This window comes from Mobula birostris, chromosome 15, assembly GCF_030028105.1.
Source record: "Mobula birostris isolate sMobBir1 chromosome 15, sMobBir1.hap1, whole genome shotgun sequence".
NCBI classification, from domain to species: Eukaryota; Metazoa; Chordata; class Chondrichthyes; order Myliobatiformes; family Myliobatidae; genus Mobula; species Mobula birostris.
This window is the reverse complement of record NC_092384.1, coordinates 82,091,443-82,115,178: the sequence shown is the minus strand read 5'-3', so window position 1 is coordinate 82,115,178 and position 23,736 is coordinate 82,091,443. Positions and strand designations below refer to the sequence as shown.

The following is a 23,736-nucleotide window of genomic DNA, read 5'->3' as shown; positions in this document are numbered from 1 at the left end:
TGCATAACACTGTTAACTTCTGTTTATTCCGTTTAATTCTCTATTTTATGAGTAGATACTAATAAAGATAGTGGTTTTAACATTAAAATCTGACAATGTATAATCTATTGCTGCTGGTACGTAACAGCTCCAGCGGACTGGGCAGATGGGATCTACAGTGAGATCCCACGATCAGGAAGGTAGCTCGGCAACGCTTTGGGGAGGGCAATGGGTATGACGAGGCACTGAAGTAGTCATGGTCATAAGACCATGAAACACAGGAGCAGAATTAGGCCATTCAGCACATCGAGTCTGCTCCACCATTCCGTCATGGCTGATCCCGGATCCCACTCAACCCCACACATCTGCCTTCTTGCCGTGTCCTTTGATGCCCTGACCCATTAGGAAACAATCAACTTCCACCTTAAATACATGCACAGAGTTGGCTTCCACCACAGTCTGTGGCATAGCATTCCACAGATTCAGTACCTTCTGAATAAAAGTTCCACCTTATCTCCATTCTAAAAAATCGCCCCTTAGTCTTGAGGCTGTGCCCTCTAGTTCTGGATACTCCTACCAGAGGAAACACCCTCTCCACATTCACCCTGTCTAGACCTTTCAATATTCAGTAGGTTTCAATGAGATCCCCACACATTCTTCTAAATTCCAGTGAGTACAGGCCCAAAGCTGCCAAACGCTCCTCATATATTAACCCCTTCGTTCCAGAAATCATCCTCTGAACCTCCTCTGGACTCTCTCCAATGACAACACCTCCCTTCTGAGATATGGGGCCCAAAACTGTTGACAATACTCCAAGTGTGGCCTGACTAGTCTCTTATAAAGCCTCAGCATTATCTCTCTACTTTTATAATCTATTGCCCTTGAAATAAATGCCAACATAGCATTTACCTTCTTTACCAAAGACTAAGTTGTAAATTAACTTTCTGGGAGTTTTGCATGAGGACTCCGAAGTCCCTCTGATGTTTGAACCTCCTCCCAAATTAGGTAATAGTCTGCACTATTGTTCCTTTTACCAAAATCCATTATCATACATTTCCCAACACCGTATTCCATCTGCCATTTTTTTGCCCATTCTTCCAATTTGTCTAAGTCCTGCTACAATTGCATTGCTTCCTCAGCACTACCTACCTTCGTATCATCCGCAAACTTTGCCGCAAAGACATCAATTCAGCTGTCTAAATCATTGACAAACAATGTGAAAAACAGCAGTCCCAATACTGCCCCCTGAGAAACACCACTAGTCGCTGTCAGCCAACCAGAAAAGGCCCCATTTATCCCCAGTCGCTGTCTCCTGCCTGTCATCCATTCCACTATCCACGCCAGTATCTTTCCTGTAACGCCACAGGATTAAGCAGCCTCATGTGTGGCACCTTATCAAATGCCTTCTGATAATCCAAGTAAATGCCATCCATTGCCTCTCTTTTGTCCACCCTGCCTTGTTACTTCCTTGAAGAACTAACAGACTTGTTAGGTAAGGTTTCCCTTTACACAAACCATGTTGACTTTGACTTATTTTATCATTAGTCTCCAAGTACCCTGAAACCTCATCCTTAATAATAGACTCCCAACCACTGAGGTTAGGTTAACTGGCCTATAATTTCCTTTCTTTTGCCTTCCTCCCTTCTTAAAGAGTGGAGTAACATTTGCAATCTTCCAGCCTCTGGGATCATGCCAGAATCAAGTGATTCTTGAAAGATCATGAACAATGCATTCATTATCTCTTCAGCAACCTCTCTGAGGACTCTGGAATGTAGTCCATCTGGTTCAGGTGACTTATCCACCTTAAGACGTTTGAGTTTGCTGAGCACTTTTTCTTTGTAATAGCAATGGCACTCCCTCCTGCACCCTGACACTCACAAACCTCTGGCACACTGCTAGTGCCTTCCACAGTGAAGACACGTATGCAAAATACCCATTAAGTTCATCTGCCATTTCTTGTTCCCCATTACTACCTCACCAGCATCATTTTCCAGTGGTCCAATATCAACTCTCACCTTCCTGTTACTCTTTATATAACTGAGAAAACTTCTGGTATCCTGCTCTATATTATTGGTTAGTCTGCATCATATTTTATCTTTTCCCTTCTTAGAGCTTTTTTAGTTGCCTCCTCTGCACCTTCTCATGAAACGTAAGTGCCAGGAAGTCCAACAAGCAGCCATTGACTCCTGGGAAATGGGGAGAAATGTCCAACAAGGCACACTGACTCCTGGGTGACTGAGGAAAAGTGTCCAACCAGGAGCCACTGACTCCTGGGAACGAGGGAGAAATGTCCAACCAGGAGCCATTGCTTCCTGGGAACTAGGGAGAAGTGTCCAACAAGGGAACTGTTTCCTGGGAATTGGGGAGAACCATAGAACACTACAGCACAGAAAGCAGGCCATCTGGCCCTTCTAGTCTGTGCCAAAACATTATTCCACTAGTCCCATTGACCTGCATCCAGTCCATAACCCTGCAGACCTCTCCCATCCATGTATCTATCCAATTTATTCTTAAAACTTAAGAGTGAGCCCACATTTACCACGTCAGATGACAGCTCGTTCCACACTCCCACCACTCTCTGAAGTTCCCCCTAATGTTCCCCCTAAACCTTTCCCCTTTCACCCTAAAGCCACGTCTTCTCGTATTTATCTCACCCAATCTAAGTGGAAAGAGCCTATTCACATTTACTCTGTCTATACCCCTCATAATTTTGTAAACCTCTATCCTTTTTAGCGCTGGAAATAGTTACATTCCGACATGTCTCATTAGCGGGGCAGAAGCATGGTGGCATTGTGCATTCCAGGGACCAGCTGACTGAGCTTCTGCCGGCCGGTTTAGCGAACAGAGTGGCGGACACCCCTGCTGAAATCTGGAGGAAAACACACAGAGGATGCAGAGGGGGATCACAAAGGCGAGGAAAGAGGACCGGGTCGAGACACAGAGACTTATGGAGAAGAAGAGTTCGGTGGATAATAAAATGGACAAGTTCACGGCGCTAGCCAGGCGTCAGAGAACATTGCGGGAGTGCAGTGTTATGTGTTTTACTGGAACGGGGCTGCACGAGGACATACCCGACCAAAACTTTTCCATGGATGGCTTCCAGACCGTTCTGGCTGACCAGAAGTGCACTGAGAGCGGTAAGCGTAAAGGAGTTGAGTGCTTACTGTTCTGGTTAACAACGGATGGTGCAATCCTGGTCATATTACGATCCAGGAACGTGTTTGTAGACCGGATATTGAACTTTTTGCTGTTGGACTCTGGCCATATTCCACCGAGATACAACCCTGGGCGTCACGGGAGGTTGTTCCTGCCTGTGGCCATCGAACTTTGCAGCTCCTCCGATGGAGGGTCAGACACCCTGAGCCAATAGGCTGGTCCTGGACTTATTTTCCATCTAGCATTTGATTGCTCGTGGTTTTTGTATTGCTATATTTATGCTCTATTCTTGGTTGGTGCGGCTGTAATGAAACCCAATTTCCCTCGGGATCAGTAAAGTGTATCTATCAAATCTCCCCTCATTCTTCTACACTCCAAGGAATAAAGTCCTAAACTGTTCAATCTTTCCCTCTAACTCAACTTCTGAAGACCTGGCAACAGCCTAGTCAATCTTCTCTGCACTCTTTCAATCTTACTGATATCCTTCCTATAGTTAGGTGACCAGAACTGTACACAATACTCCAAATTTGGCCTCACCAATGTCTTATACAACCTCCCCACAACATCCCAACTCCTATACTCAATAAACAACACACATCAAAGTTGCTGGTGAACACAGCAGGCCAGGCAGCATCGCTAGGAAGAGGTGCAGTCAACGTTTCAGGCCGAGACCCTTTGTCAGGACTAACTGAAGGAAGAGTGAGTAAGGGATTTGAAAGTTGGAGGGGGAAGGGGAGATCCAAAATGATAGGAGAAGACAGGAGGGGGAGGGATGGAGCCAAGCGCTGGACAGGTGATCGGCAAAAGGGATACGAGAGGATCATGGGACAGGAGGTACGGGAAGAAAGACAAGGTGGGGGGGAAACCCAGAGGATGGGCAAGGGGTATATTCAGAGGGACAGAGGGAGAAAAAGGAGAGTGAGAGAAAGAATGTGTGTATAAAAATAAGTAACAGATGGGGTACGAGGGGGAGGTGGGGCATTAGCGGAAGTTAGAGAAGTCGATGTTCATGTCATCAGGTTGGAGGATACCCAGACGGAATATAAGGTGTTGTTCCTCCAACCTGAGTGTGGCTTCATCTTTACAGTAGAGGAGGCCGTGGATAGACATGTCAGAATGGGAATGGGATGTGGAATTAAAATGTGTGGCAACTGGGAGATCCTGCTTTCTCTGGTGGACAGAGCATAGGTGTTCAGCAAAGCGGTCTCCCAGTCTGCGTCAGGTCTCGCCAATATATAAAAGGCCACATTGGGAGCACCGGACGCAGTATATCACCCCAGCCAACTCACAGGTGAAGTGTCGCCTCACCTGGAAGGACTGTTTGGGGCCCTGAATGGTGGTAAGGGAGGAAGTGTAAGGGCATGTGTAGCACTTGTTCCGCTTACACGGATAAGTGCCAGGAGGGAGATCAGTGGGGAGGGATGGGGGGGATGAATGGACAAGGGAGTCGCGTAGGGAGCGATCCCTACGGAAAGCGGGGGGGGGGGGGGGAGGGAAAGATGTGCTTAGTGGTGGGATCCCGTTGGAGGTGGCGGAAGTTACGGAGAATAATATGTTCGACCCGGAGGCTGGTGGGGTGGTAGGTGAGGACCAGGGGAACCCTATTCCTAGTGGGGTGGCGGGAGGATGGAGTGAGAGCAGATGTACGTGAAATGGGGGAGATGCGTTTAAGAGCAGAGTTGATAGTGGAGGAAGGGAAGCCCCTTTCTTTAAAAAAGGAGGACATCTCCCTCGTCCTAGAATGAAAAGCCTCATCCTGAGAGCAGATGCGGCGGAGACGGAGGAATTGCGAGAAGGGGATGGCGTTTTTGCAAGAGACAGGGTGAGAAGAGGAATAGTTCAGATAGCTGTGAGAGTCAGTAGGCTTATAGTAGACATCAGTGGATAAACTGTCTCCAGAGACAGAGACAGAAAGATCTAAAAAGGGGAGGGAGGTGTCGGGAATGGACCAGGTAAACTTGAGGGCAGGGTGAAAGTTTGAGGCAAAGTTAATAAAGTCAATGAGCTCTGCATGCGTGCAGGAAGCAGCGCCAATGCAGTCGTCGATGTAGCGAAGGAAAAGTGGGGGACAGATACCAGAATAAGCACGGAACATAGATTGTTCCACAAAGCCAACAAAAAGACAGGCATAGCTAGGACCCATACGGGTGCCCATAGCTACACCTTTAGTTTGGAGGAAGTGGGAGGAGCCAAAGGAGAAATTATTAAGAGTAAGAACTAATTCCGCTAGACGGAGCAGAGTGGTGGTAGAGGGGAACTGATTAGGTCTGGAATCCAAAAAGAAGCGTAGAGCTTTGAGACCTTCCTGATGGGGGATGGAAGTATATAGGGACTGGACATCCATGGTGAAAATAAAGCGGTGGGGGCCAGGGAACTTAAAATCATCGAAAAGTTTAAGAGCGTGAGAAGTGTCACGAACATAGGTAGGAAGGGATTGAACAAGGGGGGATAAAACCGTGTCGAGGTATGCAGAAACGAGTTCGATGGGGCAGGAGCAAGCAGAGACAATAGGTCGGCCAGGACAGGCAGATTTGTGGATCTTGGGTAGGAGGTAGAAACGGGAAGTGCGAGGTGTGGGAACTATAAGGTTGGTAGCAGTGGATGGGAGATCCCCTGAGCGGATAAAGTCGGTGATGGTGTGGGAGACAATGGCCTGGTGCTCCTTAGTGGGGTCACGATCGAGGGGTAAATAAGAGGAGGCATCCGCGAGTTGTCGCTGTGCCTCGGCAAGGTAGAGGTCAGTACGCCAGACTACAACAGCACCCCTCTTATCGGCAGGTTTAATAATAAGGTTAGGATTAGTGCGGAGGGAGTGGACAGCAGAGCGTTCCGAAGGAGTGAGGTTGGAATGGGGACAAGGTGCGGTGAAGTCGAGACGGTTGATGTCCCGTCGGCAGTTAGCGATAAAGAGATCCAGAGCAGGCAGAAGACCAGAGCGGGGTGTCCATGAAGAAGAGGAGGGTTGAAGACGGGAGAAGGGGTCATCGGTGGGGGTGGAAGAGTCCTTGCCGAAGAAGTATACTCAATACTTTGATTCATGAATGCCACGATGCCAAAAGCCTTCTTTACAACCCTGTCTACCCGTGACGCCACTTTCAGGGAATTATGTATCTGAACTCCCAGATTTCTTTGTTCCTCCGCACTCCTCAGTGCCCTACCATTTACTGTGCATGTCCTACCTTGATTTGTCCTTCCAAAATGCAACACCACACACTTGTCTGCATTAAATTCCATCTGGCCTATTTTTCCAGTTGGTCCAGATCCCTCTGCAAGCTTTGAAAGCTTTCCTCACTGTCCACGCCTCCAATCTTAGTGTCATCAGCAAACCTGCTGATCCAGTTTACCACATTATTATCTAGAGCATTGATCTAGACAACAGACAACAATGGTCCCAGCACAGATCCCTGAGGCATACCACTAGTCACAGGCCTCCAGTCTGAGAAGCAACCATCCACTACCACTCTGTCTTCTCCCAAACAGCCAATTTCGAATCCAGTTTACAACCTCTCCATGGATACCTAGTGTTTGAACCTTCTAAACTAACCTCCCATGTGGGACCTTATCAAAGGCCTTACTAGAGTCCACGTAGACAACATCCACAGCCTTTCTTTCATCTACTTTCTTGGTAACCTCCTCGAAAAACTATACAAGATTCGTTAAACACGATCTACCACGCATAAAGCCATGCTGACTATTATTAATCAGCCCTTGGCTGTCCAAATACTTGTATATCCGATCTCTCAGAACACCTTCCAATAATTTACCTACTACTGATGTCAGGCTCACTGGCCTGTAATTACCTGGTTTACTTTTGGAGCCTTTTTTAAACAACCGAACAACATGAGCTACCCTCCAATCCTCCGGCACCATACCCGTGGCTAAGGACATTTTAAATATTTCTGCCAGGGCCCCTGCAATTTCTACACTAGTCTGTCTCAAGGTCTGAGGAAATATCATGTCAGGCCCGGGGGATCTATCTACCTTTATTCGCTGTAAGGCAGCAAGCACCTCCTCCTCTTTAATCTCGATATGTTCCATGACACTACTGCTTGTTTCCGTTCCTTCCATATACACTATGCCAGTTTCCTGAGTAAATACTGATGCAAATAAACTGTTTAAGATCTCCCCTATCTTGTGAGGCTCCACACATAGACGACCACTTTGATCTTCTAGGGGACCAATTTTGTCCCTTACTATCCTTTTACTCTTAATATACTTGTAGAAATCCTTTGGGTTTACCTTCACATTATCTGCCAAAGCAACCTCATGTCTTCTTTTTTGCCTTCCTGATTTCCTTCTTTAGTATTTTCTTACATTTTCTATACTCTTCAAGTACCTCATTTGTTCCTTGTCGCCTATACCTGCTATACACCTCTCTCTTTTTCTTAACCAGATTGCCAATATCCCTGGAAAACCAAGGTTCCCTATACCTGTTAACTTTGTCTTTAATCCTGGCAGGAACATGCAAACTCTCCACTCTCAAGATTTCGCCCTTGAATGCCTTCCACATACGAACACATCCTTGCCAGGAAACAACTTATCCCAATCCACTCTTCCTGGATCCTTTCTCATTTCCTCAGAATTGGCCCTTCTCCAATTTAGAACCTTAACTCGAGGACCAGACCTATCTTTATCCATAATTAACTTGAAACTAATGACATTATGGTCACTGGACCGAAAATGTTCACCTTCACATACCTCTGTCACCTGACCTGTCTGGTTCCCCAACAGGAGATCAAGTATTGCATCCTCTCTCGTTGGTACCTCTATATATTGATTTAGAAAACTTCCCTGAACACATTTGACAAACTCCACGCCATCTAACCCTTTCACGGTGTGGGAGTCCCAGTCAATATGTGGAAAGTTAAAATCCCCTACTATTACAATTTTCTGTTTCTTACATCGGTCTGCTATCTCTCTACAGATTTGCTCCTCCAATTCTCTCTGACTATTGGGCCATCTATAATACAACCCCATTAGTGTGGTCACAGCTTTTCCAATCCTCAGCTCCACCCATATGGCCTCTATAGACGAGCCCTCCGGGCTGTCCTGTCTACGCACAGCTGTGATAGTCTCCCTGACTAGTAATGCCACTCCCCCTTTCATCCCTCCCCCTCTGTCACATCTGAAACAACGGAACCCCAGAACATTAAGCTGATAGTCCTGCCCCTCCTGTAACCAAGTCTCACGAATAGCACTAATGTCGTAATCCCACATGCCAATCCATGCCCTGAGCTCATCTGCCTTACCTACAATACTCCTTGCATTGAAATAGATGCACCTGAGAACATTTCTATCCCGTACAAACATTTGATTTCTGTCTACACATGCAGTCCTCGCATGACCTTTCTCCTCCTCCACCTCACTATCTGCTCTAACACTCTGGCTCCCCTCCCCCTGCAAATCTAGTTTAAAACCTCCTGAGCAGAACTAGCAAATCTACTCGCTAGGATGTTAGTCCTCCTCCAGTTCAGGTGCAAACCGTCCCGTCGGAACAGGTCCCACCTTCCCTGGAACAAAGCCCAATTGTCTAGAAACATGAAGCCCTCCCTCCTGCACCATCTCCTTAGCCACGTATTTAGCTGCATTATCTTCCTACTTCTAGCCTCACTAGCACGTGGCACGGGTAGCAATCCTGAAGTCGCAACCCTGGAGTTCCTGTCCTTCAACTTTGCACCTAACTCCCTAAACTCTCTTTGCAGGATCTCCTCCTCCTTCCTACCCACGTCATTGGTCCCTACATGGACCACAACATCTGGCTGCTCACCATCCCTCCTGAGAACACTGAGAACTCGATCCGAGATATTGTGGACCCTGGCATCAGGGAGGCAACAGACCATCCGGGATTCTCGATCTCTCCCACAGAACCTCTTATCTGTCTCCCTAACTATCGAACTATCATTACTGCTCTCCTCTTTTCCCTCCTTCCTTTCTGAGCTGAGGGTCCGGTGCCAGAGACGTGACCACTACAACTTGTCCCTGGTAGGTCGTCCCCACCAACAGTATCCAAAACAGTATACTTATTATTGATGGGAACGGCCACAGGGGTGCTCTGCTCATTCTGTCTATTCCCCTTCCCTCTCCTGACAGTCACCCAGCTTCCTGTCTCCTGACTTTTAGGGGTGACTATCTCCCTGAAACTCCTGGCTATTTCTGCCTCTGCCTCACAAATGATCTGAAGTTCATCCAGCTCCAGTTCCCTAACTCAGTCTGTCAGGAGCTGCAGCTGGATGCGCCTTTTACAGGTGTAGTCATCAGGGACAATTGTGCTGTGCCTGACTTCCCACATACTGCATACGTGTCCAACAGGGAGCTGTTGACTCCTGGGAACTGGGGAGAAGTGTCCAACATGGAACCATCGACTCCTGGGAACAGGAGAGAAATGTCCAACCAGGAGCCACTGACTCCTGGGAACTGAGGAGAAATGTCCAACAAGCAGCCACTGACTCCTGGGAAATAGGGAGGAATGCCCAACAAGGAGCCATTGATCCCTAGCTGGAAAGCAGAGCTCTGGGAATCAGAGGCAGATATCCCAGCCAATCACACACAATCAAAATTATAACCCATTCACTGGTTACTAAATTTACCGTATCACTGGGCTGTGAAATCTCTGACATTTTAGATACCTGATAACTGGAGCCTGCGTTGTAAAACCAATCTCAGTCACAGCACAGTCTCAATATTGAACAGATTCGTCTGGTTCTCCTTCCACCCACATTCAAGGTCAGAAACCTCTCAGAACCAATGTAGCAAAGACAAAATCTCACTCTGCTAAATTCAAATCTGATTTTACATTTGACAAATGTAACGTAATAGCAGAAGAGCAGAAGCACAGCGCAGGAAATCAAAACCAACTGAATGCCAGCCAGGCATGGCCGGGGATTGATTTTACAAAAAATACTGGGGAGAGTGTTCCTCAGAAATTTCTTCAGACATGGATGCTGGAACAGCTTGCCTGAGGTGGGTCAGGTCGAGGTCATTTCATTATTTTTTTTAATCCCAAGGAGGATAAGACTGATAAATATCGACAGAGACACAGGAGAGAACAGAGGAATGAGGATGAAGCTACACGGATTCACCCAGTAGGTTCCGGTGCCAATTCCCTGGATACGTTACTTGTCCCGTTAGCGCAGTCTGCAGTCAGTATAAAACTCCACTCCCACAGCTCACCCAGGCTCACTTTCCATCGGTCAAAGAGACACCAAAAGGATCGGGATCATCAGGCTTTAGAGAAGGTGCAGAGGAGATTTACCAAGATGCGCTGGATGAGAATGGTGGGCGTGTGGAATGTGCTGGCAGAGGCAGAAACATTAAGGGCAGTTAACAACTTTCAGATAGGCACATGAGGGTTATGTTGGAGTGAAGGGTTAGATTGGCATTAGACTAGGTTAAAGTGTCAGCACGACATTGTGGACCGAAGGGTCTGCACTGTGCTGTAATGGTCAACGCAGAACCCTCCCTCTCCAGTGGTGTGAGACCACTGGTCACCACTGAGAGGAGATATTTGAGGTGCTGCGCGAATGCAGACTGCTGTTATAATGGGGCAGGGACATCATAGAGTGGCGAGGACTTCGCGTTGCCCTGACACAATGGTACACCTGCACTGCCTACCCAGAGACGAGGTTAAACAGGTACTCACCACTCTGCGATCTCCGGGTGAAGCACAACGTTGTTCACATTAAACCTGGAGAGAAGAGAAGATAATCAATTTCACTGAAATTCAGTGCAGCTTCCCCCTTCCAATCACCCTGATCACCTTCCTCAAACACCAGTAGTCTTGAACAGAAAAGCCTACAAAAGTAATGGATATAACCCAGCCCACCAGGGGTAAAGCCCTCCCCACCATTGAGCACACCTACAAGGAGTGTTGTCATAGGAAAGCAGCGTTCAAAGACCCTCACCATCCAGGACAGGCTCTCTTTTCACTGCTTCCATCAGTAAAGTGGTACAAGAGCCCCAGGACCCACATCAGGTTCAGGAATAGTTATTAGCTCTCAACCACTGCACTCTTGAACCGGTGGGAATAACTTCACTCACCACAACACTCAACTGTCCCCACAAACTATGGATTCACTTTCAAAGACTTCATCTCATGTTCCCAATATTCATTGTTTCTTTTTTTCTTTTTTATTTGCAGTTTTTGTCTTTTGCATATTGGTAGTTTGTCCATCTTAGTATGTGCGGTCTTTCGGAATGATTCTCTTGTTTCTTTATGAATATGGTGACATACAGTGCCTATAAAAAGTATTCACCCCAGGGTGTTGGTTTTACAACATTGAATCACAGTGGATACTTTTTTTGACACTCTATGTACTTTGATCATAAACTTGCTTTGAACTTCCTACAATACAGCAATGACAGTGCAAAGACTGAACAGTCCTGAGGGTGAAGGGTCAACAGCGGTAATGGGACAGACATCAGATCTGGACACACACCTCGCGTCTCCTTGAGAAAACATTACCCCAATTGCCTCAAGCACTCCCAGCAACACTACGCCTGACAAGACACACAATGCTGGAGCAACTCAGCAGGTCAGGCAACATCGAGGGAGAGGAACAAACAGCTGACATTGTGTGCGGACTGTAGTGTACGATGCTCTGCAGAATCTCGAGTCCATGACTAAGCTTTGCATGCCCATCTGTTTCAATAAGTACATTTCCCCGTCGGACTTATTAATAAGTAATCATGGATCCAGGTCCCATTCCAGAAAGAGGGTTCTAACATTATGAGACATATAGACAGAGAGTATTTTTCCCCCAGGTTTGAAATGTCTAATACCAGAGGGCATGCATCTAAGGTGAGAGAGTAATTTCAATGAAGATGTGAGGGCAAGGATTTTTTTTAAATAAACAGAGTGGTGGGTTCCTGAAGTACCCTTCCTGGGGTGTGGTAGAGGCAGATACATCAGAGATTTTTAACAGACATTTAGGTGGGCACATGAAGGTGAGGAAAATGGACAGATATGGACATTGAGAAAGCAGAAGAGATGAGTTTAGCTGGCCATTTGATTGCGAATTTAATTGGTTCAGCACAACATTGTGGGCCGAAACGCCTGTTCCTGTGCTATACTGTTCCAGAAAATTGAGAACCATAATTTCAGCCCCCACCAACACTGAGGCTTTTAGACACTTGAACTATAGTCAGCAGTTCTGGGCCCCTTATCCAAGCAAATATGCGCTGGCTTTGGAGAGGGTCTGGATGAAATCCACGAGAAGGATTCCAGGGATGAAAGGGTTAGGCTATAGGATTATTTGATGGCTCTGGGCCTGTACTCATTGAAGTTCAGAAGAATGAGAGGGGGAATCTCATTGAAACCCATCGAATATTGAAAGGCCTAGATAGAGTGGATGTGGCAAGGATGTTTCCTTTGGCAGGAGAGAGTAGGACCAGAGGGCACAGCCTCAGAATAGAGAGATGTCCATTTAGAACTGAGATGAGGAATTTCTTCAGCCACAGATTGACAGATCTGTAATTCATTGCCACAGACAGCTGTGGAGGCCATGTCCTTGGATATATTTAAAGCGGAGGTTGATAGGTTCTTGATAGGGTGTGAAAGGTTGGGGGAAGAAGGCAGGAGATTGGGTTAAATAGGATAATAAATCAGCCACGATGGAATGGCAGAGCAGAGTCGATGGGTCGAATGGCCTAATTCTGCTTCTGTGTCTTACAGTCACTGTAGTTGGGTTGAGATAGGGCATTTTTGTCTGAAGCGGAGGAGGAGGAGAGGTGCCCTGTTGGAAGTCTATCGATGTTAACAGGCATCGATAGAGTGGACAGCTGGAGCTTCTTAAACGTCTAAAGTACCTGCCTCTAACAGCACCCGTCTGAGCATACCACACACTCTCCACTCGGTGTTTAAAACCTACCTCTCACACCCCTCCTCCAATCACCTTAAAATGATGCTTCCTCATCCATCCTGGGAAGAAGTTTCTGGCTGTCAGCTTGATCTTTGCTGCTATCAATCCGGGGGGAGTGGGGATATAATTGGTGGGAGAATGGAATAGCTCTTTGGACCAACACAGACTTTATGAAAATAAGACCATAAGACATAGGAGCAGAATTAGGCCATTCAGCCCATCATGTTTGCCCTCCATTCCATCAGAGCTGATTTATTATCCCTCTCAACCCATTTTCCTGCCTTCCACCCACCCCCATAACTTTTGACACACCGACTAATTAAAAACCTATCAAACTCCCCCTTAAATAGACCAAATGACTTGGCCTCCACAGCTGTCTGTGGCAATGAATTCCACAGATTCACCGCCCTCCGGCCAAAGAAATTCCTCCTCACCTCTGTTCTAAAGGGACGTCTTTGCCTTCTGAGGCTGAAATAGGAGGGGGGGGGGTGGAGGGGAATGCAGAGCCTGGCAAGTCGCAGGATAATGGGAAGGTGTTGATGAGAAATGTCAGGAAGCAGCAGCTCACCCCAAAGACAGGAGTCACGTTCACTGTCTGGAGCAAGGGGTCGGCGCCAGCCTTGTTAGCAGCTTTCAGATGTACTTTTATGAGCTGACTTATGAAATCTAATTTCACTAGAGGGTAAAGGGGCAACAGATTAGCAGTCAATAAAACATTTCACAATGTGCAATTTTTTCTGCCAGGCTAGTTAACCTTTCTGCACAAACAGTTCCCAGTCTAATCGTGTTTTATTATCTCAGTATAAATATATTGGCCATTCTGAGAGCACATTGATTTTCAGATGGTATATGTGACTCTGTAACGATATCGGCTGCATGAGTCAGACTCTAATGCGTTCTACCAGTTATAAATAGATCACTCTTTCTTTCTTTCCCCTGAAATATACTTGTAGCACACAGTTATTTTTAACCCTCAGGAATAAGGATGGACAGTTCAATTCTTGCAAAGAATTAACTCTGCACACAGAGTCAAAGTTAATTTATTATCAAAGTATGCATTCACTCAGTGGCCACTTTATTAGGTACACCTGCACACCTGCTCGTAATCCAAATGTCTCATCAGCCAATCACGTGGCAGCAATTCAATGCATAAAAACAAGCAGACATGGTCAAGACGTTCAGTTATTGTTCAGACCAAACATCAGAATGGGGAAGAAATGCGATTTAAGTGACTTCGACCATGGAATCATTGTTGGTGCCAGACAGGATAGTTTGAGAATCTCAGAACCACTGATCTCCTGGGATTTTCATGCACTACAGTCTCTACAGCTTACAGAGGACGGTGCAAAAAACAAAAAAATGTCCAGTATGCGGCAGTTCTATAGGTTAACATATAACCTTAAGTTAGAGGAGCAGAAGGCCATTTCGCCTATTGAGTCTGCTTCACCATTTCATCCATTTTCCCTCTCAGCCTTGTATCCCTGCATGCCTGGCAAATGAAGAATCTATCAACCACTGCCTTAAACATACCCAGAGACTTGGCCTTCAATGAGATCACCCCTCATTTGTCTGAATTCCAGTGAGTAGAGGCCCAGAACCATCAAACACTCTTCATATGCCAAGCCGTTCAATCCTGGAATCATTTTCATAAACCTACTTTGAACCCTCTCCAATGTCAGCACATCTTTTTTTTTATAAAAGGGGCATAAAACTGATCACAATACTCCAAGTGAGGCCTCAGCAGTGCCTTATAAAGCCTCAAAATTACATTCTTGCTTTTCTGTTCTAATCCTTTGGAAATGAATGCTAACAAAGTAGGCGTGCACACACTTCAAAACTTTGTAGTGTGTGCCTATGAAATCTTGCTGTACATTCCCAAACCAAAAGCTGTGGATAAACCAGGAGGTACGTCATCTGCTGAGGGCTAGATCTGTGACACTTAAAAGTCTGGCGACCCAGGTTGGCACCAGAAAACCAGGTATGACTTACAAAAGGCTATTTTAAGAGTGAAGAGACAATTCTGAACGAGGCCGGAGGCAATATCTGGTGCATATTAACTCTGGCAGGGTTTGCAAGACATTACTTCCTACAAAGCGAAACCAAATAGCATGAATGGCAGCGATGATACACCGCCAGACAAGCTCAACTCCTTCTATGCCTGCCTTGAAAGGGAGAATACAACTACTGCTGCTCATGGTGACCTGGTGATCTCTGACCCCCAAGGCCAATGTTAGGTTGCCTTTAAGGACTGTGAACCCTCGCAAAGAGGCAGTACCTCACCAGGCTCTAAAAACCTGTGCCAACCAACTGGCGGGAGTATTCAAGAACATTTTCAACCTCTCACTATACGGTCGCAGCTTCCCACCTGCTTCAAAAAAGCAACGATTATACCAGTGCCTAAGAAGAAGAACGTGAGCTACCTTAAAGACAATGGCCCGGTAGCACTCTCACCTACAGTGATGAAATGCTTTGAGAGGTTGGTCATGACTAGAATGGACTCCTGCCTCAGCATGGACCTGGACCCACTGCAATTTGCCTATCACCACAACAGGTCTATGGCAGATGCGATCTCAATGGTTCTTCACACAGCCTTAGATCACTTGGACAACACAAACACCTATGTCAATGACTATAGCTCAGCATTTAACACCATCATTCCTAGATTGCTGGTTGATAAGCTACAGAATCTGGGCCTCTGTACTTCCTTTGGCAACTGGATCCTCGACTTCTCAACCTGAAGACCACAATCTGTGTGGATTAGTGATAATATTCTTCCTCACTGACAATCAACACTGGCATATCTCTAGAGTGTGTGCTTAGCCCACTGCTCTACTCTCTCTATACCCATGACTGTGTGGCTAGGCATAGCTCAAATACCAGCTATAAATTTGCTGATGATACAACCATTGTTGGTAGAATCTCAGGTGGTGACAAGAGGGCGTACAGGAGTGAGATATACCAACGAGTTGAGTGGTGTCACAACAACAACCTGGCACTCAATGTCAGTAAAGCCAAATAGCTGATCTTTGGCTTCAGGAAAGGCAAGAGGAGGAAACATGAACCAATCCTCAGAGGGATCAGATTGAAGAGAGAGAACAATTTCAAGTTCCTGGGTGTTAAGATTTGAGGATCTAACCTGGTCCTAACAAATTGATGCAGCAATAAAGAAGGCAAGGCAGCCGCTATATTTCATTAGGAGTTTGAAGAGATCTGCTTTGTCACCCAAAACACTCAAAAATTTCTACAGATGTACGGTGGAGAGCATTCTGATAGGCTGCATCACTGTCCTGTCTGGTATTGGGGGGTGGGGGGCTTCGGGACAGTACCAAAACAAACTACACCAAGTCATAAAATTAGTCAGCTCCATCTTGGATACTAGCCTCCATAGTACCCAAGACATCTTCAAGGAGCGGTGCCTCAGAAAGGCAACGTCCATTATTAAGGACCCCCACCACCCAGGACATGACCTCTTCTCACTGTTACTGTCAGGAAGGAGGTATAGAAGCCCGAAGACACGCACTCAGTGATTCAGGAACAGCTTTTTCCCCTCTACCATTCGATTCCTAAATGGACATTGAATCCATGAACACCATCTCACTTTTTAAAAAATATATTATTTCTGTTTTTGCTCTATTCTTAATCTACTGAATATACATAAATTTACCGTAATTGATTCAATTATCTATTTTATTTATTTTCTTTCTATATTATTATGTATTGCATTGAACTGTGGCTGCTAAGTTAACAAATTTCATGACATATGCCTTTGATAATAAACCTGATTCTGATTTGCATTTGTCTTCCTCACCACCGACTCAACCTGCAAATTAACCTTTCGAGAATCGTGCACAAGAACTCCCAAGTCCCTTTGCACTTCTGATTTTTGAATTTTCTTTCTATTTAGAAAATATTTTATGCTTTTATTCTTTCTACCAAATTGCATAACCATACACTTCCCGACACTGTACTCCATCTACCACTTCTTAACCCATTCTCCTTACGTCTAGTCCTTCTGTATCCTCTACTTCCTCAAAACTACCTGCCCCTCCACCCATCTTCATATCATCTGCAAACTTTGCAACCAAACCGTCAATTTCATCATTCAGTTCATTGATATACAACATAAAAACCAGTCCCATCACAGACCCCTATCGAACATCACTCGTCACCAGTAGTCAACCAGAAAAGGTACCCTTTATTCCATGCTAGTATCTTTCCTGTAATACATGGGCTCTTAACTTGTAAAGAAGCCTTAAGTGCAGCACCTTGCCAAAGGCCTTCTGAAAATCCAAGTACATAACTTCAACCAATTCTCCTTTGTCTATCCTACTTGTTATTTCTTCAAAAAAATTCCATCGGATTCGTCAGGCAAGATTTTCCTTTGAGGAAACCACGGCCTATTTTATCACGTATTTTAACCACACCTTTAACAATCGGCTCAACATTTTCCCCAACCACTGAGGTCAGATTAACTGCCGATAATTTCCTTTCTTCTGCCTCTCTCCCTTCTTGAACAGTGGAGTGACATTTGCAATTTTCTATTTCTCCAGAACCATGCCATAATCAATTGATTCTTGAAAGATCGTTACTAATGCCTCCACAATCTCTTCAGCTACATCTTTCAGAACCCTGGGCTTATACGCCTTCAGATCTTTCAGTTTTCCAAGAACATTCTAGTAATAGTGACTTCTGCCCCCTGACACTCTCGAACTTCTGGCATACTGCTCGTGTCTTCCACAGTGAAGGTTGATGCAAAATAGGTATCAGTTTGACTGTCATTTCCTTGTTTCCCATTACAAACATTCTAGCATCGTTTTCCAGTAGTCCGATATCCATTCCCACCTCTCTTTTACACTTTATGTACCTCAAGAAACTTGTTATCCTCTTTAATATTATTGGCTAATTTACCTTCATATTCCATCTAGAAACTCTTGTGGCAACCATTTCAGCCCTGGGAAAAAGCCTCCGACTATCCACATGATCAATGTCTCTCATCATCTTATACACCTCTATCAGGTCACCTCTCATCTTCCTCCGCTCCAAGGAGAAAAGGCCAAGTTCACTCACCCTGTCTTCATAAGGCATGCTCTCCAATCCAGGCAACATCCTTGTAAATCTCCTCTGCACCCTTTCTATGGTTTCCACGTCCTTCCTGTAGTGAGGCGACCAAAACTGAGCACAGTACTCCAAGTGGGGTCTGACCAGGGTCCTATTTAGCTGCAACATTACCTCTCGGCTCCTAAATTCAATTCCATGATTGATGAAGGCCAATACACCATATGCCTTCTTAACCACAGAGTCAACCTGCGCAGCTGCTTTGAGCGTCCTATGGACTCGGACCCCAAGATCCCTCTGATCCTCCACACTGCCAAGAGTCTTACCATGAATACTATATTCTGCCATCATATTTGACCTGCCAAAATGAACCACTTCCCACTTAGCTGGGTTGAACTCCATCTGCCACTTCTCAGCCCAGTTTTGCATCTTATCAATGTCCCGCTGTAACCTCTGACAGCCCTCCACACTATCCACAACACCCCCAACCTTTGTGTCATCAGCAAACTTACTAACCCATCCCTCCACTTCCTCATCCAGGTCATTTATAAAAATCATGAAGAGTAGGGGTCCCAGAACAGATCCCTGAGGCACACCACTGGTGACCGACCTCCATGCAGAATATGTCCCATCTACAACCACTCTTTGCCTTCTGTGGGCAAGCCAGTTCTGTATCCACAAAACAATGTCCCCTTGGATCCTATGCTTCCTTACTTTCTCAATAAGCCTTGCATGGGGTACCTTATCAAATGCCTTGCTGAAATCCATCTACTGCTCTTCCTTCATCAATGTGTTTAGTCACATCCTCAAAAAATTCAACCAGGCTCGTAAGGCACGACCTGCCCTTGACAAAGCCATGCTGACTATTCCTAATCATATTATACATCTCCAAATGTTCATAAATCCTGCCTCTCAGGATCTTCTCCATCAACTTACAAACTACTGAGGTAAGACTCACTGGTCTATAATTTCCCAGACGGCCATATCTGCACCAGGTGTGTTGAGCTGCAGCTCCTAAGGGACCAAGTTAGGGAACTGGAGACACAGCTCGATGACCTTCGCCTGGTCAGGGAGAGCGAGGAGGTGATAGAAAGGAGTTATAGGCAGGTAGTCAGACCGGGGCCACAGTCAGGAGGGGGAAGGGGAAGGGGAAGAGTCAGGTACTAGAGAGTACCCCTTGACAATAAGTACTCCAGTTTGAGTACTGTTAGGGGCTTGGCCTACCTGAGGGAAGCAACAGTGGTCGCGCCTCTGGCAGAGAGAGCCCGATGGCTCAGAAGGGTAGGGAAAGGAAGAGGATGGCAGTAGTGATAGGGGACTATATAGTTAGGGGGTCAGACAGGCGATTCTGTGGATGCAGGAAAGAAACTCGGATGGTAGTTTGCCTCCCAGATGCCAGAGTCCGGGATGTTTCAGATCGCGTCCAAGATATCCTGAAGTGGAAGGGAGAACAGCCAGAGATCGTGATACATATCGGTACCAATGACATAGGTAGGAAAGAGGAAGAGGTCCTGAAAAAACAGACTACAGGGAGTTAGGAAGGAAGCTGAGAAGCAGGACCATAAAGGTAGTAATCTCAGGATTACTGCCTGTGCCATGTGGCAGTGAGAATAGGAATAGAATGAGGTGGAGGATAAATGCATGGCTGAGGGATTGGAGCAGGGGGCAGGGATTCAGATTTCTGGATCATTGGGACCTCTTTTGGGGCAGGTGTGACCTGTACAAAAAGGACAGGTTGCACTTGAATCCCAGGGGGACCAATATCTTGGTGGGGAGGTTTGCTAAGGCTACTGGCGAGAGCTTAAACTAGAATTGTTGGGGGGGGGGTGGGAACCGAACTGAAGAGACTGGGGAAGAGGAGGGCTCACAAATAGTGAAAGCTTGTTGACAGTGCGAGAGGGAGGATAGGCAGGTGATAGAGAAGGGACGCGCTCAGACCAAAGGTTTGAGGTGCGTCTATTTTAATACAAGGAATGTTGTGAACAAAGCGGATAAGCTTAGCGCATGGATCAGTACTTATAGATATGATGTGGTGGCCATTACAGAGACTTGGATGGCTCAGGGACAGGAATGGTTACTTCAAGTGCCGGGTTTCAGATGTTTCAGAAAGGACAGGGAGGGAGGCAAAAGAGATGGGGGTGTGGCACTGTTGATCAGAGATAGTGTCACGGCTGCAGAAAAGGTGGACGACATGGATTGTCTACAGAGTCTCTGTGGGTAGAGGTTAGGAACAGGAAAAGGTCAATAACTTTACTGGGTGTTTTTTATAGGCCGCCCAATAGTAACAGGGATATCGAGGAGCAGATGGGGAAACAGATCCCAGAAAGGTGTAATAATAACAGAGTTGTCATGATGGGAGATTTTAATTTTCCAAATATCGATTGGCATCTCCCTAGAGTGAGGGGTTTAGATAGGGTGGAGTTTGTTAGGTGTGTTCAAGAAGGTTTCTTGACACAATATGTAGATAAGCCTACAAGAGGAGAAGCTGTACCTGATTTGGTATTGGGAAATGAACCTGGTCAGGTGTCAGACCTCTCAGTGGGAGAGCATTTTGGAGATAGTGATCATAATTCTATCTCCTTTACAATAGCATTGGAGAGAGACAGGAACAGACAAGTTAGAAAAACGTTTAATTGGAGTAAGGGGAATTATGAGGCTATCAGTCAGGAAATTGGAAGCTTAAATTGGAAACAGATGTTCTCAGGGAAAAGTATGGAAGAAATGTGGCAAATATTCAGGGGATATTTGTGTGGAGTTCTGCAGAGGTACATTTCAATGAGACAGGGAAGTTATGGTAGGGTACAGGAACCATGGTGTACAAAGGCTGTAATAAATCTAGTCAAGAAGAAAAGCTTACAAAAGGTTCAGAGAGTTAGGTAATGTTAGAGATCTAGAAGTTTATAAGGCTAATAGGAAGGAGCTTAAGAAGGAAATTAGGAGAGCCAGAAGGGGCCATGAGAAGGCCTTGGCAGGCAGGATTAAGGAAAACCCCAAGGCATTCTACAAGTACGTGAGGAGCAAGAGAAAAAGACGTGAAAGAATAGGACCTATCAAGTGTGACAGTGGGAAAGTGTGTATGGAACCGGAGGAAATAGCAGAGGTACTTAATGAATACTTTACTTCAGTACTCACTATGGAAAAGGATCTTGGATGACTTGCAGCAGACTGAAAAGCTTGAGCATGTAGATATTAGGAAAGAGGATGTGCTGGAGCTTTTGGAAAGCATGAAGTTAGATAAGTCGCCAGGACCGGACGAAATGTACCCCAGGCTACTGTGGGAGTCAAGAGAGGAGATTGCTGAGCCTCTGACGATGATCTTTGCATCATCAATGGGGACAGGAGAGGTTCCGGAGGATTGGAGAGTTGTGGATGTTGTTCCTTTATTCAAGAAAGGGAGTAGAGATAGCCCAGGAAATTATAGACCAGTGAGTCTTACCTCAGTGGTTGGTAAGTTGATGGAGAAGATCCTGAGATGTAGGATCTATCTTTTCCTTCTGTTTTTTTAAAAATTGTATTCTGTTGGTTTTTAAAAGCTTCCCAATTCTCTAACTTCCCATTAATTTTTGCTCTATTATATGCCCTATCATTAGCTTTGCTGTCGACTTTGACTTCTCAAAGTTATGACACGGTTGTGTCATCCTGCCTTTAGAACTCTTGTTACTCTTTGTGACATGTAAATTCTGGACCTTATGAATTGCTTCCAGACATTTCAGCCATTTCTGCTCTGCTGTCATCTCTGCTAATGTTCCTTTTCAATCAATTTTGGCTAGCTCCTCTCATGCCTCTGTAATTCCCTTTACACCACTGTAATACTGATACATCTGACTTTAGCTTCTCCTCAAATTACAGGATGAATTCTATCCTATTATGATCACTGGCTCCCAAGGGTTCCTTTACCTTAAGCTCTCTAATCAATTCCAGTTCATTGCACAACACCCAATCCAGAATTGCTGATCCCCTAATGGGCTCAAACACAAGTTGCTCTAAAAAATCATCTCGTAGGCATTTTAGAAATTCCCCCTTGACATACTTTTTTTGCAGGCATTTACAGGAAAATAACAAAACACAATCGAATTTATGAAAAACTAAACATAAACGAAGATTGACAAACAACCAACGTACAAGAGGTGACAAATTGTGCAAATAGAAACTTGAATTGTAGAGACCTTGCAAGTGAGTGTGTAGGTTGAACACATCCATGCCAACCACAGTCTCAAGTTTAGAAATGTCCATCAGGTGAGAACAATTTTTGCTGTGGTTGTCCTCTCAGAAATTTAACAAAGTTTTATGTTTCTATAGTGAATGACAGAGCCTCAGGATACCCCTATGCATATTAAAGAGAGTAAAACTATTAACCTACCATTGACACAACACTGGTGGCGTTAGATATGTGGGATTTTTGGACTATCAGGAATATCCTCTCCATGTCCACTCTATCAGCCTGGATGGAGTGGATGTGGAGAGGAGGATTCCTACAGTGGGGGAGTCTATGACCAGAGGGCACAGACTCAGAATACAAAGATGTCCCTTTATAACAGAGATGAGGAAGAACTTCATTTGCCAGAGGGTGGTGAATCTGTGGAATTCATTGCCATAGACGGCTGTGGAGGCCAAGTCATTGAGTATATTTAAAGCAGAGGTTGATAGATTCTTGATTAGTCAGAGCATCAACAGTTACAGGGAGAGGCAACAGAATGGAATTGAGGGAGATAATAAATCAGCCACGATGGGCTGAATGGCCTAATTCTGCTCCTATGTCTTATGCACCAACATATATTTAATTCTGTTTTCCTTTAGATGTAACACAGTGGCATAACAATATTTCCACTGAACTCAAGTGGAAAGGAGCTCATAGAAACATAGAAAATAGGTGCAGGAGTAGGCCATTCGGCCCTTCGAGCCTGCACTGCCATTTATTAAGATCATGGCTGATCATCCAACTCAGAACCCTGCACCAGCCTTCTCTCCATACCCCCTGATCCCCGTAGCCACAAGGGCCATATCTAACTCCCTCTTAAATATAGCCAATGAACTGGCCTCAACTGTTTCCTGTGGCAGAGAATTCCACAGATTCACCACTCTCTGTGTGAAGAAGTTTTTCCTAATCTCAGTCCTAAAAGGCTTCCCCCTTATCCTCAAACTATGACCCCTCGTTCTGGACTTCCCCAACATCGGGAACAATCTTCCTGCATCTAGCCTGTCCAATCCCTTTAGGATTTTATACGTTTCAATCAGATCCCCCCTCAATCTTCTAAATTCCAATGAGTACAAGCCTAGTTCATCCAGTCTTTCTTCATATGAAAGTCTTGCCATCCCAGGAATCAATCTGGTGAACCTTCTTTGTATTCCCTCTATGGCAAGGATGTCTTTCCTCAGATTAGGGGACCAAAGCTGCACACAATACTCCAGGTGTGGTCTCACTAAGGCCTTGTACAACTGCAGTAGTACCTCCCTGCTCCTGTACTCGAACCCTCTCGCTATAAATGCCAGCATACCATTTGCCTTTTTCACCGCCTGCTGTACCTGCATGCCCACTTTCAATGACTGGTGTATAATGACACCCAGGTCTCGCTGCGCCTCCCCTTTTCCTAATCGGCCACCATTCAGATAATAATCTGTTTTCCTATTTTTGCCACCAAAGTGGATAACTTCACATTTATCCACATTAAATTGCATCTGCCATGAATTT

The 23,736-nt window shown here is 45.5% G+C and overlaps 1 protein-coding gene across 1 annotated transcript in view; it reads right to left on the bottom strand.

Moving 5' to 3' along the window:
• Positions 1-23,736, bottom strand: part of pepd (peptidase D) — a 237,456-nt gene that overhangs the window by 162,746 nt on the left and 50,974 nt on the right. The window contains exon 7 of the mRNA XM_072280002.1: positions 10,775-10,819. Coding sequence (XP_072136103.1) covers positions 10,775-10,819 — 45 coding nt within the window. The remainder of the gene's footprint in view (positions 1-10,774; positions 10,820-23,736) is intronic.